The sequence below is a fragment of the Lepus europaeus genome, chromosome 2, assembly GCF_033115175.1.
Source record: "Lepus europaeus isolate LE1 chromosome 2, mLepTim1.pri, whole genome shotgun sequence".
Classification (NCBI taxonomy): Eukaryota; Metazoa; Chordata; class Mammalia; order Lagomorpha; family Leporidae; genus Lepus; species Lepus europaeus.
The window spans coordinates 164,704,068-164,724,377 of record NC_084828.1 but is presented as its reverse complement, the minus strand read 5'-3'; the positions used below and the strand labels follow the sequence as shown (position 1 = coordinate 164,724,377).

General features: G+C 36.3%; 1 protein-coding gene across 2 annotated transcripts in view; it reads left to right on the top strand.

Annotated features, from left to right (window-relative positions):
• The window catches only part of AZI2 (5-azacytidine induced 2), a 38,248-nt gene extending 18,026 nt beyond the window's left edge, over positions 1–20,222 (top strand). Inside the window, exons 4-8 of one of the 2 annotated variants that reach the window (XM_062215431.1) lie at positions 74–173; positions 1,493–1,641; positions 6,130–6,188; positions 15,202–15,320; positions 17,564–20,222. In XM_062215431.1, coding sequence (XP_062071415.1) covers positions 74–173; positions 1,493–1,641; positions 6,130–6,188; positions 15,202–15,320; positions 17,564–17,973 — 837 coding nt within the window. In that variant the 3' untranslated portion in view covers positions 17,974–20,222. The remainder of the gene's footprint in view (positions 1–73; positions 174–1,492; positions 1,642–6,129; positions 6,189–15,201; positions 15,321–17,563) is intronic. The other variant, XM_062215440.1, reaches the window with a different exon arrangement.
• Positions 20,223–20,310: the final 88 nt, after the last annotated feature.

Sequence of the window (20,310 nt, the reverse complement as noted above, 5' to 3'; positions counted from 1 at the left end):
ACTTGAAAATTAAGATTTATATCAACCGGTAGATTTTACTGGATATAATTTGACATTTTTCCTACTTAACTAGAATAAAGACAACTCTGAATCTCTGAAAGTGCTGAATGAACAACTACAATCAAAAGAAGTAGAACTCCTCCAGCTAAGAACAGAAGTGGAAACTCAGCAGGGTATGCCACTTACTTGTTATAAATATTCTAACAGAAATAGTACATTTTTCCATTATGTGTTATATACATTATCAGTTTTCTTTCTGTATGCTGAGACCCTAACATAAGTTTTTAATGTTTAGGCTTATGTTAATTGCTATTTGGCTTTTACACAGTATCAGATCCTTTTAACATTTTCTTAGTTGTAAATTACACTTTGCCTAGAAAAGATTTGATGGCCTTTATTCAGGGCTAGTTTGTGATGAAGTAAAGGAAAAAAGAAGTAAAACCCCTATCTTGTCAAGGAGTAGTTAGAGTTCTTTCTTTTTTCTTTTTTTCTGAATATTGTTAAGAGATGCAGATGAGATGTTGGAATAGAAAGTTAGTGTTGGAACATATGGTTGATAGCCTGTTCCCATGAAAACTGAGACAAGCTAAGGAGTAGACCTCTCAGAGATCTTATAGGAAATAGAGATGAGCTTTCATAGCATGGCAGAATTGGGCTTTTTGTAGGTTGAGAGACTGAGGTACTAAGTCAAGAATAAAGCAGTATCCAATTGTGTTATATTCTATGAAGTGAATATGAATAAAATTGTCTTGACATCATGTGTTCTAGGCCTATTGATAGACTGTATACTTTCTGAGAAGACTAGGTAGGTAGAAAGATTAGCTGAGCTCAGTTTACTATTTTTGTCACTGTTTAATCGTTACACATGCAAAATAGATTATTGACCTGCCAACAATTTTAGCATATGCTGGATTCATGTGTTATATTTTAAAACTGGCAATTGACAGATTTTTGCCTTAAATAGAAAATTGGGAGTAGAGTGATTAATATTTTCTAAAACAAGATGACTAGATCCTTATTCATTAGTATAGATTTTTTTAAAAAGATTTACCTATTTATTTGAAAGTCAGTTACACAGAGAGGTTTTCCATATGCTTGTTCACTCCTCAATTGGCTGCGACTGCCAGAGCTGTTCCATTCTGGAGCCAGGAGCTTCTTCCGGGTCTCCCACGCAGGCGCAGGATCTCAAGGACTTGGGCCATCTTCTGCTTTCCCAGGCCACAGCAGAGAGCAGCATCAGAAGTGGAGTAGCCGGGACTCGAACCGGCATCCACATGGGATGCCAGCACTGTAGGCAGTGGCTTTACCTGCTATGCCACAGCACTGGCCCCAAGTATAGATCTTTAAAAGCAATTACTGATTTTTAAAAATTACTGATGGGTATATATGTTTTATATTTTTTCTGTTATCTACATTTTACCAACAAACTTTTTAGAATTGCAGTCAATGTACAAGGCAAAGATAACAATATCTGTGTCAATCCTTTTTGTAGTGATGAGGAATTTAAATTCTCCTTCATCAAACTGGGAGTTGGAAAAATTGAACTGTGACCTGAAGATCCATGGTTTGGAAAAGGAGCTGGAATTGATGAGGAAAGAATGTAGCAATCTCAAAATAGAACTACAAAAGGCCAAGCAAACGGTACTGCAGAATATTAAATTGACAAATTCAGTATTTTTGTTCATGATATGTGAATTTATAACCAAGTAATAAACCACTGAGTTAATGTAAGTTGGAGCTACTTAGGGAATATTCACTTTCCCTGAAAAATTTACCTTCCCCTTTAACCATTTCTTCTAAATTGAATACCCCTATGCACTTAAACCCTGATCTCAGAGGGACCTAATTTTGCTTTTTTTAAAAAGGCTTTTTTTTTTTTTTTTTAGAATTTTTAAAAAAGCTTTTTTGCCCACTGGAGTGTTCCAACATTAGTAAGGAACTGTGTTTCCTATTTCATGTTCCTCTGGGAAGCCACCACCAGGAAGCTACTACCTGAAAGAGGAATTACTTCCTGTATTCACTGTCTGCGAATTCCAGGTGTCCTTAGAATGAACTGACATTTCTTTCTTCTATAATGCAGTTTTTATTAGAGGATATGAGTGAATCAAGCGTTAAAAATTATATAGCATTCTGCCTTGATCTCGACCAAATAAGTTTCTCTGCACTGGGCAGTGAGAACTCACTTTGGAGCCTTCAGCCATGATAAAGGGGAAACGCTGAAAATTAGTTAATTTTGTTAGAGCCAAAAAAAAAATCTTGACATCTGAAGTTAATTTTCCCAGCTTTGAATTTTTGGCCACGCACCACAATTCCTTCAAAGGCTTCTGGCTTCCTGTTCCACAAGCCTAATTTCCATAGTCACTGAAAGGCATCTTTTGAGATGATATCAAGAAAAGATCTGCATCTGAAGTTCTGAATTTAATTGTGTATACCGTCTACTTAATTTGGTAGCTTTTTAAACATAATGGTAGCTTTTTAAACATAAGGTATAATAAGTATTGCCATAGAATTGAAAACCTGTCACATTCATTATTGTGATTTTGCTTATATAATGTAAAGAATGTTTCTAGCTTTTAAACTTACTTTCTGTAAAGTAAGGCATTATTTTTCTCATGATGATTAAATTAGTATATGTGAAATAGCATAGTGCCCAAGATGTAAACATTTTTCAAAACAGCTTGATCAGACTATCCCAGAAAAGCATTTCCTGTAAGTGTAGGGGTGTGTGTGTGTGTGTGTGTGTGTGTGTGAGAGAGAGAGAGAGAGAGATGTTAAAAGTTTCAGTTTGGGGAGCTGGCATTGTGGTATAATGAGTAAAGTCACTGCCTGCAATGCTGGCATCCCAAATGGGCACTTGGTTCAAGTCCCATCTGCTCCACTTCCAATCCAGCTCCCTTCTAATGTTCCTGGGAAAGCAGTGGAGGATGGCCCAAGTCTTCGGGCCCCTACACCCACATGGGAGAAGCAGATGAAGCTCCTGGCTTTGGCCTGGCCCAGCCCTGGCTGTTGAGGGGTGGAGAGGGAGAAGTGGCAGATTCTCATAACCATAGTTAATGAAATACTGCTTCTGCTAATAATGATAAGCAGCAGTTCTTATCTCCAAATTCAGCTTTATTCTAAAATAGTAGCAAACATCATTCCAGTTGTGCTGCTGTTTGAAAAGTATGGGTTATTCTCATACCACAAGCTACAAATATGTTTATGTGTCTCCATGTTAGATTCTAAACTTTTTTTTTTTTTTCCAGATTAATCTCATTTATTTGAAAGGCAGAGACAGATCCTCTGTGCACTCCCAAATGGCTGCAGTGTCCATTGGTACCCGTTTGGGGAGTGAAACAATGTATGACAGATCTCTCTCTATATATATGTATAACTCTGCCATGGGAATAAAATAAAATGAATCTTTTGAAAAATTTCCATGTGAAACTCTTCCACTAGGTGGTGCTAAGGAATAAATTTGCTTTTAAATTCATCTGCAAGCAAGTGGCAGAAACAAATTCTGAAAGAACTTCAGAAATTGCTTTTCTTTCTGTTAAAAATTATTTATTTTCATTTTATTTGAAAGGCAGAGAGATCTTCTATCTTGGTTTACTCCCCAGATGCCTGCCACAACCAGGGTTAGGGCAGTCTGAAGCTAGGAACCTAGAACTCAGCCCATGTCTGCCATGGGGCTAATGGTACCCCAAGTACTTGGGCTATCACCTGCTACTTCCTCTGGTGCACATTTGCAGAACTCTGGAGTTGGAAGTGGAGTTGGGACTCAAATCCAGGCATTTTGACTTGGGATGCAGATATCCCAAGAGGCTTTGTCAAACTCCCATCCCTTTTTTTAAAAAAAAAATTATTTGAGAGACACAGAAAGCACTCTTATCTGTTCGGTCACTTCCCAAATGGTCATAATGGCTGGGATTGGGCACAGCTATAACCAGGAACCAGAAATTCAATCCAGTTCTCTAACAGAAGTTTGGGAAGAACCCACCACTCCTTCCATGGTCTATGTTAACAGGAAGCTAGAATCAAGAGTGACAGCTGGGTGTTAAACTCAGGTATTCCCATGTGGGATGTAGGTATCGTATAGGAGTCTGAACCAGGCTAAACTCCCACTCCTAGATACCGCTTTTCTGATGAAGTATTTCTGGGAAACAAGAAATTTTTAACAATTGTAGTGAGATAAGGGAGGAATAGTGAGGGAAAAAGATTTTAAAACTTGATCCCCACTTACTAGAGGTGAGAAGGTTGTGAAGTGTAAAATGCTCATTACTAATATGAATAAATGAACCAGGAAAAATAGTAGAAATAGCAATTTATCAGGGGTTTTAAGTTGAAATCTTGATATAGAATTTGGACTTTTAAATCTTGTTTCTGAAATGTTGTTGTTCAGGGTCCTCTTCAATGTGGCAATCTGAAAACTAACCAAGAAGAGAAATTTGTTTCCACATTAATAGTCTTGCTTATATTTATTCTAGTCATATGTACAAGTATTTTTAAGGTGATACTTTCTATGAAATACTTTATAGTATGTTCTCAAATATGTAAAAGCATCCTACTGGAGTTTTGTTTCATAGTATTCAGTTAGTGTTTAGTTTTTGTTGTAAGTATTTAGCATAGTAATGATTGGTGTCAGTAATAAGCTCAAGGTTCTGGGGCAGTTCTGTTATGAGCCTTTTAGAGTTTTCATATCTTCTAATATTCCAGCCATTTTATACTCTGAGCTATTTATCCTAAGTGAAATACAATCTCCTAAGCTGCAGAAGAAACAGCAGTGAAGTGGAATAGGTTTAGAAGATGTCTAAGTTACATAATAATAGTCCATTTGGAGTGTCACAACATGCCAAAGGGTATTAAAAGGTTCCGAGTTGTATTGTGTAGGAACTTGTATAACTTGCACGTTATTTCCCAAGATTTTGTAGTTGGGGTACCTATTTATATGAAATTTATACATCATATAAAGCATCAAATGGGAAACAAATCCATTAGTACCTTTAGAACATGGCCAACTGATTACTAGCCAGGAACAGGGTCTTTGGTTATTGGAGACAATCCCTTTGAGCTTATTGCTGATTTACAATAGAGTATTCCAAAGTTATTTTCCCACCAAAACTGTTAATTTTCAAAATATTAATTGGTTTTAAAGATGAGCAAGGTTTTCAGATAAAATTGAAATATTAAAATAGTTTTTAAGAATGAATTATTCAGATAAATTAAAAGTGTGATCAAATTCTTTAATTTCCTATGGAGGGAAGAATGATTTTCAAGGATATTTACTTTCTTAGTAGTCAAATCTTCCCTGACTCCTGGGTAAGTTCTGTTTCCTCTCTACAAAGGGCTCCCTAACATGCAATTCAGCTGTCTTCTTGTAATCTGAAGCATTTTTGATATTTTACTCCCCCAATTTAAGAGTATACATGAAATCCTTCTGTAACGTTTTCAATGTTGCACTTAAAAGCATATCATTTAGATCATATAAGAAGTAGTGAAATTAAATTTTTCCTCTGCATGTACTGGCCACTGCTACCAGTAGAATTAGTACCTGTGATAGATCCTTAAATGAGAATGCATTGCAAGCAGGTTGTAGAGGCGTCTTGGACATATTGAATTCACTCCTTTTATAGCTTCTTTCTGTAGTATCTGCAGTCTAAACTACTAAGACTTGGAAGTATATAGGAACTTTATGCAATCCTTTCCAGACGGATCATTTTGTATCTATGTAAGAGGAGATTTATGCTGATCTTTTTAAACAGTAACATGTTAATTTTTGGTACTTATTTGTAATTATACAACAGAGTAAAATAGGGAAAAGCTTGTATTTTCCCATGGAATTCATTCAGCTGTTTCAGCAATAAACAGTAATGTGGTAAACATATTTTACTTTTTTGAATATAGACTTTAGATTGATGCCTTCACAGATATATTTGTATTTTTAAAGAAAATTTAAGCACTGATGCTTTAAGTAATTAGAAGTGATTTAGAAATATTTGGTATAGGTTAAAAATTCATTAAAATTTAACGTGAAGTCTAGTTTTGCCCTATATAATTACAGATATTCTGTAAAATCTGAATTATATCTCTACAGATCTGAAAATAAATAGGATGTAATAGTTACAACTTAACTTTTTTAACAAATGACAGGATCCATCTGAGGATGACAACCTGAAGAACTGCACTCTCCAAAGAGTAAGCATTTCAAGGTATGAACATTCTTCAACATTAAAATATAAGTTCTCAAATTATAGGTCACTTTGTATGGTACCTAGATTTTTGTTATAAGTTTAAGCACAAAACAAGTGGATAGTCTTTGGATACTGAATGTAATCTCTGATCACAATATATTTATAAAAAGCATTTCATTGTTACTTAGCAGCAGTCTTGAACTTCAGTAGAAAGATGCATATTGTGATGTCTTAAAATTCTGACCACTCAGTAATACTTTGCATAAGGTTTTAGGGAACTAGCTTTGTGGAAATTTTCTATATTAAACCTTGATTTTTATACATGAGAATATGTATTTCTATAATAATATTTGTCTAAGGACAAACTTGGACAACATCTTTGGAATAGTATGAATTTTTTTTTTAAATTTATTTATTTGAAAGAGTTACACAGAGGAAGAGACACAGAGAGATTCCATCTATCTGCTGGTTCACTTCCCAAATGGCAGCCACGGTTGGGGCTGGGCCAGGCTGAAGCCAGGATTTGGGAGCTTTTTCCACGTCTCCTGTGTGGGTGCAGGGGCCCAAGGGCTTGGGCCATCCCCCACTGCCTTCTAGGCACATTAGAGGGAGCTGCTGGATCAGAAATGGAGCAGCTGGGTCTCGAACTGACCACCCATATGGGATGCAGGCGTCACAGGTGGCACCTTTACCCACTTTGCCACAACGCCGGCCCCATATTATTGAATCTTCAAGAGAAAAATTCCCTTTTATGGTAAAAACAGAAGTAGCTATCACAGTTCATGTACTTTAACCCATTTTTTCTAACATAAAGATCATTTTTACTTCACTAGCTTAAGTTCTGTGTTTTAAAATATCTGGTAATTTTTACATCTACTGTTGGATGACCTCTCTACATGAGTACCTAGTATCCAATGAAAAACACTGATTTGGCTTTGTTTAGTCATTTGGCTTCCGAAATCCACTAAATAAATAAAATGAATTGTCTCAGACCTTTCCTAATCAAAAACCTGCTTGAGAGAAATGATGAAATAGGGACAGCAGTTTGAGGAAATAGCATGCAACTACTCTTTTAGATCGAGGGTGGGCAAACTTCCCCTATAAAAGTACCAGTAATAAGTATATTAGGGTTTTTGGGCTGCAAATACAATTTCAGTTATGTCGTCATCTTTTTTTTTCCCCCTAAGATTTATGTATTTGAAAGGCAGAGTTAGAAAGGGAGAGACAGAGAGAGATCTGATCTTCGATCTATAGGTTCACCCCCACAAACTCTCATAATAGCCAGGGCTGGACCAGGCCAAAACCAGGAGTCAGGAACTCCTGGTCTCCCATTTGGGTGGTGGGTGCCTTGGGCCATCTTCTGCTTTCCAGGAAGATTAGCAGGGATCTAAGCTAATCTAATCTAATCTAAGCTAAGGGATCCTGATTAGCAGGATCAGAAATGCAGCAGCCAGGACTTGAACTGTCACCTGTATGGGATGCCAGCATCCCAGGCTGTGGCTTAACCCACTATGCCACAATGCCAGCCCCAAAATTTTCTCAAGTTTTTACAGCAAGAATCTTTTTCCTTTTTTTAAAAAAAAAAAAAAAATGTGTAGTACAGTGTCCATGTAAACTATTTTTCAATGTTGTCAAAGTTATCTTTTCTCCTGGCAATCTAGGTTTCCCCTATTCTGCTGTACTTGTCATTTTTATAAGCCACTCCAAACCATTTTTGGAAAGAAGCAGAGAACAATACATTAGAATCAGACTAGTTCAAATAAAGAGGCTATATAGATAGTGTATTTGAAGTAAGTACGTACACGGCATCTGCTTCTCTTCAGGGGGATTACATAGTTTAGATGGAGAATGTCTTACCTGCATCCCCTCAAAAATAGTTGTTTGAAAGCATTAGATGCTAAGCAGATGGTGAAGAATCTCTGTGCCAGGATTTGAGGGAGGTTGAAAGCCCAGGAAAGAAAGTCCAATTTTTGAGATACTGGAGCTATAATTATGGCATCTGACAGTAGTATTGAATTCTCTAATGCTCAGTATCAATTTGGAGATAGTTTTAGAAAGAATTCCTCGAATTTAATGTAAAAGTTACTTTATGTTAACACCATACCAAATGGAGCCGGCATTGTGGTGTAGGGGGTTAAGTTGGTGTCTAGGATGCCAGCATCTTGTATGGGTGTTGGTTCGAGTCCCAGCTACTGCACTTCTGACCCAGCTCCTTTTAATGTGCCTGGAAAAGCAGCAGAAGATGGTGGAAGGAAGGAGGGAAGGAAGGAAGAGGCAGGAAGGAAGGAAGGAAGAGGAAAGAAGGACGGAAGGAAGGAGAAGGAAGGAGAACGGAGAGGGAAGAGGGGAAGGGAGAAATCCAAACCAAAGATATGGTATGTTAGAAAACAGAACCAGAGGCATCACAATGCTAGATTTCAACACATACTACAGGTCAGTTATAGCAAGGTGTCACCGGCGTGTAACAAATCTTCGCAGGCAGATGAAGCAATTAATTCACAAACTTCTATTGGGATTCCGCTCCCGGGCGAGGTTTCCCAGTCCAAACAGAGCGTGCCTCAGAGGTTGGGAGGGCTCCTTTTATAGATACAGGGCGTGGGGGTTAAAGGTTGAGGCGGGTCTGATCCTCATTGGTTGACCTTTAGGCACCCACAGGGACCCTGACAAGGACTTTTCTTCCCCGGAAGTACAGGTAGGGACTTCTCTATTCCTGAAGTATAGGCCTTCCCTCCTTGTGGATCCCAAAGCTACCAAGTTATAAAAACAGCCTGGTAATGGCACAAAAAGAGACATGGAGGCCATTGGAACAGAATTAGAAACCCCAGAAATTAATCCACGAATCTACACAACCACCTCATCTTTGACAGCAGCTAAAATCAATCCCTGGAGAAAGGACAGTCTCTTCAACAAATGGTGCTGGGAAATTGGGTCTACGTGTTCAGAAATATGAAACAAGAGCCCAGTAATAAAAGCAAAAGTAGACCAATGAAATTACCTCAAGCTAAGAACCTGTGCGCTGCAAAGGAAACACTCAACAAAGAGGCAACCAACAGCAATGGGAGAAAATATTTGCAAACTGTACAACTGATAAAGAATTAATATCCAGGTCTATAAAAGGCTCAAGAATTCAACAAAACAGTCCAGTTAAATGGCCAAGGGACATGAACATTTCTCAAAGGATTAAATTCAAATGGCCAACAGACACATGAAAGAATGTTCAGTATCAGTGAAATGAAGATAAAAACTATAATGAGGTTTCACCTCACCCCAAATAGAATGGCTACTGTCTAAAAATCAAAAATCGTTAAGTGCTGAGGAGATTGTAGGGGAAAAGGTACCCTCATCCACTGATGATGAGGATGTAAACTTATACAGCCATTATGCCAGAACAATGGAGATTCTGCAGAAATCTGAAAATAGATCTGTCATATGACCCAGCCATTCCACTTCCCAGAATTTACCCAAATTAAATGAAATCAGCATGTGAAAGAGTCATCTGTACCCCCATGTTCATAGCAGTTCAATTCACAGTAGCTAAGATAGGGAATTAACCCAGATGTTCCATCAACTAGAAAAGGTGGGGTGTGTGTGTGTGTGTGTGTGTGTGTATATATATATATACACACATACATACATACATACTATGGAATACTACACAGCCATAAAAAGAATGAAATCTTGTCTTGGAACAAAAGTATGCAACTGGAAACCATTGTACTTAGTGAAATAAGCCAGTCTCAAAAAGACAAATATTATGTTTTCTCTGATATGTGGCAGTTAATATAGAACACCAAAAATGGAGTGAAATGGATATCTTGTGATATGAGAATTGGTTTTAGCCCTTGTTTATACTCCTGTGGATCTGTGATCTTCCTACTTTTTAGTTGTTGAACAGTAGTGAATTAACCCTGTGATTATAGTGGGGATTGAAATTATGTCTTTGCAAAAGTTAAAGAAGGAAGGAGGGGGATTGAGGGAGGTAAAGAGGGAGAGAGGGAAGTAAGCTTAGAACTATACCTGTGGAAGTACATGAGATGTATTTATATTAATAAGAAGTGATTATGGGACATCCCAGCACAGCTTTACCCACTGTTTCCTGATCACTGGTACTCCAGTGACTCTAAGTTGTAAGAGCCTTGTTTTCATACGCAGGTGCAGAAAGTACTGCTAATGTGGAATTGTTAGGTTTAAAATTATTACACTTCTCCCTAGAATAAATGTATAAAATGTATAAAAACAGAAGAGTAGTTTAATTAAGTAATGTCTTAATGGTTCCTTTAGTGTTCAGATGTACTTGTGGGGTTTTTGCAAATTGGTCTGCATTCTTATATAGGCAGCATGAACTGCAAAACTGATAAGGTTTCCTTCTTATTAGCAGCTAGAATACTTGTAACTAAATTTGTGTTGTATTCTTGGCAAACTTCATATCATGCCTTTTTTTCTTAGCCTCATCCCAGAATATGTTTTGTCTTTTATCCTTCATTTCAACTTCTATAACTATTTCTAGTTTATATCCTTGTGTTTTTATTAATTTTTGTAAGATTCCTCATCTACCTCTAAATGGAACAGTTCAGATGATAAATTAAGTATACTTTCATAAGGGAAAGTATATTAATGTTTTCATGAGACTATTAGGTAAAGACTTAGATATGTTTAAAGTTTATTTTTCCGTGACTTCAAAACCTTTAGGAACACTACTTTTTGTATTCCCTCCCTCACACTGCAAAGCAAATGAAGTATTGCAATGTTTCCCTAAGACAGAATGAAACGTTTAATTTCTTACATATAGCATTGTATAAAACCTCATTTAACAATAATAACCCTATCAGAAATTCAGCCAGTGTCCTGTTTTGGTGTTAGATTTAGGTTTATAGCTTCACTATTTATTTATAATATATATTTATTTGACAGGCACAGAGAAGAAACATAGAGAGCTCCCATCCACTGGTTTGTTTCCCAAGCGCCATCAATGGCCTGTGCTAGGCTAGGCCGAAGCTGGGAGCTGGGACCTCAGTCCTCAGTCTGGGTCTCTGATGTGGGTGGCAGGGAACCTAAGAACTTGAGTCATCACTTGCAGCCTCCCAGGATGTGCATTAGCAGGAAGCTGGAATTGGGAGCAAAGGCAGCACTCGAACCCAAGACACTCTGATATGGTACGTGGGTGTTCAGTCAACATCTTAACTGCTGTGCCAAACGCCCACCCTAGATTTTTATTAACCTTTTTAAAGGTTTATTCATTTATTTGAAAGTCAGGGAGAAAGATCTTCCATCCACTCATTAACTCTCCAGATGGTTGCAACAACCAGGGCAGGGCCAGGCCAAAGTCAGGACCCCAGAGCTTCTTCCAGGTCTCCCACATAGGTTGTAAGGGCAGAGGCACTTTTCTGGTGCTTTTTCAAGGCCATCTAGCAGGGAGCTAGATTGGAAGTGGAGCAGCTGGGTCACAAACGGTCACCCATGTGGAATGCCAGCATTGCAGGCAGCAGCTTTACCTACTGCAGCACAGCACTGGTCCCCATGTTTCACTTTTTAAACCAGATCTTGTGATGAAATTGCTATACTTGTTTTGCTTATCTGTCAGGTTGTATAACTATGTTACAGATGACTTACTAAAATGTAAATCCTTGGTTTAGAACATACAGAATAGCTTTAGTGTTTTTCAGACTCTTCTGTTTAAGTGATACAAATTTCTTTGAGTTACAAGAAGCATTTTTTTTTTTTAAGATTTATTTATGTATTTGAAAGGCACAGTTATATAGGCACAGTTATATAGAGGCAGAGAAGTCTTCCATCCCCTGATTGATTCCCCATATGGCTACAACAGCTGGGGCTGGGCCAGGCCAAAGCCAGAAGCCAGGATCAGGGACCCTGTTACTTGGGACATCTGCTTTTCCAGGCACCGTGGCAGGGAGCTGAATTGGAAATGGAGCAGCCAGAACTCTAACTGGCGTCCATATGGGATGCAAGCGCTACAGACAGTGGCCTAACCTGCCATACCACAGCACCAGCCCCTGACAAGCATTTTTTAATGGAATAAAACAGAATAGTATGTATCAGAGTACATTACACATAAGATTAAGTATGGTTTGTTGTAACTTTTGTCTTGCAGTGTAAAATGATTGTACAACCTTGAAATAAAAAAAGAAGATATTTGTTTGAAGGAAACTGAGTTGTCATTTTTCAGTATATTTTTAGATTCATAGGTTTTAGGTAATATTATCCCATACTTTAATTTGATTTAATCTGTGGTATAGGTGGAGAATATCCTGATCTGCAAGCCATATAAAGCATATATCATTTGGTCTGACCCTGCCAAAGCAACTGCAGGTGGGACTTACAAATTAGCCTGCTACAGACAGCTGAATTTCTAAGTTGATACTTTTGTTTGGCCCACAGATGTTGTTAAAAATATCCAAATGTCCCTTCCCGGAAAAATGCTCCACGCCCCTGTTATGGGGATATAAAAGTATGGTAAATTTTCAAATGTTAAAGAAAAATATGCTTAAGTAGAAACACTTTAAGAAAAGATTTTCATTTCTCTAAGAGTTGAATATATAGTGTCAATTAAGAAAATTGGGCTTTTATATAGTTTATAAGCAGGAGATGCAGACCAGTTGTATCATCACATTGAGTTGTGGGAGGTGTGACATTTTATATTGGGGCTGAGATTATGTTGGCAGTCAACACACTGTAGGTGTGTGGTAAATGAATGATCATATGCAAAGTGCTACCCAAAATGGGAAGTGCTCAGTCAGTTGATTGAATAGGTAAAAGAGAGCTCTAAATTGCAACATAGTAGAATGGAATAGATCCTCTGTCTGTTTCTTCATGTGTAAAATAAGGTTATCTGCTTTGCCAAGTTAGTCTGAGAATGTGGTTGAAGTGCCCAGCACATTGTAAATGTACAACCATCAGTTTTGTTTCATCTTCTTTTACTTTTCAGGGTTCCTATTTGGGATACTTTAGTGTTGAATTTCAGCATTTAAGTAGTTTTATATATTCTCTATAATCAACTATATTATAGGATTTTGCTGGTATGTCATTTAAACTACAAACATAGGAAACTTGGGGTAAAGTAGGAGGGTAGATATACAGTCTATGCATAATCTCAAAAATACAGGTTCGTTGGAACCCTGCCAAAAATTTGAGGCATGACAACTTGCCTTTTCCAGTCTCACTTAAGGTTTTCAATATTTTGTTCAAGTAGATTAAGTTTTTTATGCACCTGAAGACTGTAGCCCTTTAGTGTTAACTATAAAATAGGTATCAGTAACTGCCATTACTTTGTCATCCACAAGAGGGAGAACTTACACTTAGTAATGATTTTACATTTTATATCTTGTTTTCAATTTAGGTGACATTAGGGGCAAAAGACAAAAAGACTAAACGTATTTTAAACTTAGTGACCTAGTTTTCAACATAGTTTTTACAGTTTTCATTAAGTTGAATTGAAAAATGTGTGATAGACATTGCATTAACATATAATTGTTTTCTCTTTTACTTTCTGTGCCTAGCTGTCTTTAATGATTAGATGTGTTTGGTATTTCAGTACCAAAACATTATCATGGACTTTTGCTTTTGTTTCTTCTAAGGTACTGATTTACTGTCTCCCTTCAGTAATAAGCTGTTTTTAAACTGTTACTCATATCATGACTGCATGAAGTTGCCCATATACAGTATTTACACCTACTGCTATATAATGAGAGTAACTTGGAAGCATACTGAATGTCCAGAATTGTACCAAGGAACCAGTAACTGTTGTCACACGTCAGACAGGTTCCTATGAGACATTCATTATAGCAAACATCTCAGGTGTTTACTGGTGAAATAGAGGTGGTTAGCTAATTTTTGTAAAGTAATTATTTCACACCTATCAAAAACCTGCAAAAAGCTCTGTGGTTTTTTAATGCACTTTGGGTTAACAAATGAACAGACTGGAACAAGTGAATTTTTTAAAAAGCAGTGTTAAGTTTATTCTTCTGCTTAGTATATAGGAAGAATTGTAGTCTAACTGGAATGATAGCACTTTGACTAAAAGATATTTAATCTGACATAATTAAAATGTTTTTTAATCTGCTACTTGGTACTAGGATATTTAAATTTCAGGGGTGTTATCCCCTTGAATTTTGCTTAACTGTTTATAGGTAGACAAAAACTGAAGCAGGTTTGTCTGGTTGGTTTCTGTACTGCTATACTTTGATCAGATCAGTTCTTAAATTTAATATTTTGCATATTCTTGAACAAAATGAGAATGCTGAAGATTTCAATTCATCCAGTTGGCAATTAAGAATCTAAAGAAGAAAATTATGAATGTCCAAATAATGTTTACTGGAAAATAAAACATGAAAATTAGGTTTAAAGTAACTAAACAATTTCTCAAGTAACTGAAGTAAAATACCTTTAATTACAAAAATATGAGATGCATTTTTGAAGTTTTTATTCTGTTTCATATACTCCTTCCTTCTCTAGCTTCTATTTTCTGACCAGGAAATCATCTGGCTCTTCATGTCTTGTGCTGTCATGTCACATTGGTTTAGAACCAACAATATGAGACAGCCCAGTCAAACATAAACAATGTAATTCATGAAACCTAAATTTTATTTTAATGTGGACAGGTATATACTCAGCAATTGATATTTCATTTCAATTCATAGTGTCAGTCTTGTACAAATTTAAAATCCATATATAAATGAATAAAAGTTGATCAGATTTGCAAATGAAGAACATAATTCTTACTACTTACCAATTGTATTAATGTCACTAAACATTTTAGGCAATTGCAACATTGCAGTTCTGAGACCTGTGAGAAACTCTGGTTAGAATGTTTCCTTTTATTATAACCTTTTTAATAGAATATAGTTAATTGTTGGAAACTAGGACAGTGTTAGATCTTTTTACTATTTATCTTTCAACTGTATATATCATCTGAAAACTGGGGCAGAAATGTGGATCTGTTTATTTCTATTTTAAAGACACTCCTTTTTGTTCATAAAAGTGATTAACTTTAGAAAAACAAAACCCTATATTTCAGTGATAATATGCAGCATGCATACTGGGAACTGAAGAGAGAGATGTCTAATCTACATCTGGTGACTCAAGTACAAGCTGAACTACTAAGAAAACTGAAAACCCCAACTACAATCAAGAAAGGCAAGTCAGTTTGTCAGAAATCACCGATTCCAGTCAAGCTGCTCAGAGAGCAACTAGTTTATTGTATCCTCTCAAAATTTCATCAAATAAGTTCAGTAAGCCAAAGCACATTTAGTTCACAGCCTACCCCTTCTCTGCTTTGGCTTCAGTCTCATACTGGTCAACTTCACACATAAAGGTGTTGCTGATGTGTATTTTCTTCAGTACTGCATTCTTTGCCCCTTGTGGTTTTTCTCAGCCAAGTGTTGCTTATGTGTATAAGGCTGAGGTGTTAAGTTTGCTCTAGTTGACCTTTTACCACAACTACTTCATGTCTTTAAAAAAAAAAAAGACACTAAAAGCAATTTTTCATTCCAGTGCTACAGAATACTTCAAAGATGGAGCTTGTTTGTTTACAGAAAGGGAAACAAAATTATTTGGTAGTTGACCAGAAGGGTAAACTAAATGCTTTCTCCGTATCTATTTAACAAAACAAATTTTCACTACTTGGCCTTTCATATTTAACTGCTTACCTAATTGAACTGTTTGACTTTTGTGTTAGTTTTGGTGAAACTAGCTACTCCTAGCTATTCTAATACCTTAAGAAAAAATCGGTGCATTTGTATTTACTGAGTTGTATAATATAAATTTGAATGCTCTAAAATTTGCTTTTTAAAAGCACCAGATGTGACCTCTTATAGAAAATACCATGTAACTTAAAATCATTTGCACTTCAAATTGTCTTAGAGCACAAGAGAATTGGGTGGAAATATTGCACATTATAAAGCTGAACTCAGAATTTCAGTTTCTGGAGCTTTGGTTACTTCAAAATCAAACAGAAATAATATAGTGTTTTAGCAAGCCTAGCTTAATTCATCCACTTTATCCTCAGATTTTCCAATGGTCAGGATTGTATATGAGAAGATTTTAGGTTGATGGTAGAAATAAAACCTTCTGTAAAGGGAGTCGGAGTGATTCTGCAGTGAATTTTCTATATGGCTTTTTGTTTACATATAATGGCGAGCTCAAGGTCACCACTCCTACAGAACTCATTGCTTTAAGGAACAGATGAGATTGAATCAGCATTTTCCTTAAACTGTATGTCACCTTTGTCCAGCAGTTGAGCACTGTTAGTTCCAATTCTTCCCCAACCCCATCTACTTCCTGCTCCTGGGGGGGGGGGTATTTTTACAATCTGGTTTGTTTCTTCTAAATCTACATGGAGTCAAGTTTTAGTTATATTATACTTGGCAAGGATAAATTTATCTTTTCACCTTAGTAGGCTGAGTTAGGATGAGAGAAACCCTTATGATCAGTGTGTCAATTCTGTGTATCTACAACTTTAGAGCAGTCATTCTAAGCCTTTTTTGTCATTTTTTAAATTTGACCTGTATTGTGACCATAGAATTCACATTTGCCCATTATGTTTTATAATTAATAAGCTTATTTTACAGCTTTATTTAAACTGCTTTGTGCATAGGTCTTTATTAAAACTTTAGTGTCAGCAATTCAAAATTTAATTTTCTGTAGAAATAAATTTTTGGACCACCTACAGAAAAAAGGTTTCAACAAGCTAAGGACTATTATGTTTAATTTAAAAATTCTAAAAATAACTTCCTAAGTTTCTACCACACCTCAATAGTCTGCTTGCCTTCTCTAGACGTTTTAAGAGCCAAGAACAGGATCTTTACTTAAATTTTAACTGTCAATTTCCAGCTTTTTAAGATGTACAGTGCTTCATTTTATTGTTTTTGATTTTTATTTATTTGATGGGTAGAGTTACGGAGAGACAGAGAGGTCATCCTTCCACTGGTTCACCCCCTCAAATGGTTTGAGCTGGGTCACGCTGATGCCAGGAGCTTCCTCCGAGCCTCCCACATGGGTACAGGGGCCCAAGTACTTTGACCCTCTAGCAGGGAGCTGAATGGGGAAAAGGAGCAGCTGGGTTACGAACCAGTACCCATATGGGATGCCAGTGCCACAAGCAGAGGGAGGCTTAGTCTACCATGCAACAGTACCAGCCCCAGTTCTTCATCTTTTAACAGCTGACTTACAGGCAGGACAGGATTACTACCTCCGTTTTGCAACAAGGAAGGTGAGGTGTGAAGCCACATTATCAGTACATAGCTGACCCAGGATCAGATTATCATTATTCTCAAGTCATAGTGCCCTGGTAATTATACTAGACTTCAGCCAAATTAATGAAGTGTTTTTATGATCACAAATGCAATGAAAATTGACATTAACCTGTGCTTTCTTTTCAGCCTATGCCCCAGCAGCCTGCACTGAAGACCTTGGGAAAGATAGCACAAAACTCCACTTGACAAATTTTACTGCATCATACAAAAGACATGCCCCCCTCTCACCAAATGGCAAAGCTGTCTGTCATACTACATCTTCCCCTTTTCCAGGAGATACAAAGATTTTATCAGAGAAAGAAGTTCTCCAATCATGGACAGATAATGAGAGATCTATTCCTAATGATGGTACAAACTTTCAGGAACACAACTCCTACAGCAGAAATTCTCTAGAAGATAATTCTTGGGTATTTCCAAGCCCTCCTAAATCAAGTGAGACAGCATTTGGGGAAACTAAAAGTAAAACTTCGCCTTTACCCAATCTGCCATCACTGCATTACTTGGATCAACATAACCAAAACTGCCTTTATAAATAATTAATTCTGAAGAGATTCCTGAGTTTATCATGAGGATGTTGTATCTCTCTTCTCTCAGTAGCTCTCCCAAGAAATTATTTAACAAACTGAAAGTGGATTTTGACTGAAATTTTGCAGAGTTCTTCAGTGTATACAGCTGAACACACTGATGATATTATGTACTTGATTTTCTGGTATGAAAGAAGAGTACCCTTCAGCTCCGTATTCAAAGAATCAGATATATGCTACTATACTAATATACAAACTTAAGGTATGTTTCAAAAAGACAATTCTACCTTTGATAACAATTGTAAAATTTTGCCTCTCAATGTAGACATGGTTTTACAAAGTGTGAAATGCCTCAATAACCATTCATGAAAGTAAAAAGCCATTAACACAAGAGAAAAAACATGTATGTTGCATCAGTCTGCATATAGGCTCAAAAGGCAATGTGAATAGGTTTCTGTTGACTTTATAATGCATAGATATGAAAAATATAATGGAATAAAGTATCTAGGTTACTGCATCTCTTAATGCTGTTGTGTTTCAAAAGTGTAAGATTTCAAATGATAGTTGTAGTTACAATGTTACTTGTTGATAAAATTTTAGAATTGCAGTTTGAATTTTAAGACTTGAAGTAACTTGACCATAGAGGCCAGCTTTATCCCAGTGCATTCCTCAAGTCCTAACTGGGGAGGAAAATGATAAAATATTTGAAAAACTATGTGATTCATGAATAGACTATGACAAGCTTATATACCATTCAATTAGAAGTAGAAAGAGCATCGTACAGGTCTGTCTAATCTGTCCTTCCAGTGTCCATAATGAAAATGGCAATGTGTGTATAACTATATAGTCATTTACTTCAAAGGGAATACAGCTGCTTGTTAGAACAGATTACATATCAAACGTAAGCCTAAAATTTGTAATCTTACTGAGAAAGTGATTTTCAATTAGTTAATTAGGAATTTGCATTGTAGCACCAAATTTTGTACTATATTTATATAGTACAATCGTGAAATATCCCCAGACTTTCATTCTAAGTGGCAAATCAATTTCCTTGTAAATAAGGAAACTCAAAAGGATGCCTTCATTTGGAAATTTATCTGAATTCTAAAGGGTAGAGGTATTAAGAATATTAATAACAATATATTACTTAAACCTTTGCCCAGGATACAGTATTTCATGTAGGAAAACTTCATCATTTCTAATAGTTTCATATATTTTGAACTTGAAAACATATCTCAGATCTTTTATATTACTATAGCATACATACATGGCAGTGTTCATCATTCACCAGAAATTTCTGCCTTTCTATTATCTCACTTATTCAAGCTTGTCTGTGATTAATGGGATTGGTGTCAGATGCTGGAATTTATTCTGACCAATGAACACAGCTGACTCAAGGGAGTAGAGTCTCCTGCCAAGTAATAGCATAGAACCCAATATGCATAAAACAAATATAAGATTCCAAGCTTTAGTTGAAGAAAGCAACTACCTGTGTAATAACAAAGCAGCAGAAACTATTTCTCATGTGGCTGCATAGGCTGTATATTATATCTAATCTCTAATGTAGCTTACTCGTTTGCCTTTATTAAAACCAAGACTAGAAATTTTCCATTGTAAAGTCAGTCTTATGAGATAATGGCTTGATTAATGTTTTGAACAATGCCAAGAAATTGTTTAATTAAAGTTATTTTTATTTGAAATTGAAGTGGATATGAAATATCATTGCCTGTAATATTCCATGATTTGCTTACTAATTCTTGTTAATTTGACTGATAGAACAGACATGTTAAACCAGCTTCTTAGTGAATTTTTTTCCTCCTAAATATCAGTGATGATAGCTATCACAGGTATTTTTTAAAACCTGACTCATTGTACGTATTTATGGAGTACCATGTGATGTTTTCATACATGCATACAGTATCATGTTCAAATCCGTGTAAACACCTATCAGACATTATTTCTTTGTGGTAAACACTCAACACCTTTTGTCCTAGCTTTTTTGAAATACATTATCGTCACCCTGTTGTGCAGAACAGGAAAACATTTGTTTGAAGTACTAACTATAAAACTTTGTATGCCTTAAATAACCTTTCCCCCTCCCTCTCTGGTAACCAGTATTCTACTTTTAAGGTGCTAGATAAATTAAGACTTTAATAAGGAAAGATAAACCAAAAATTCTTATTCAACTAGAAATTTTTAAATGTATACCTGGATCATCTCTGTTCTCGGTAAGATTAAAAAAGAATTGACAGTGCCCCACCAGTAGTTTATAATATTTGTATTTAAAACTGAAAATTTTGTTGACTTCTTTCATCCTTGCTGAAACTTGTGGCAGAAAGCTTCCCTTTA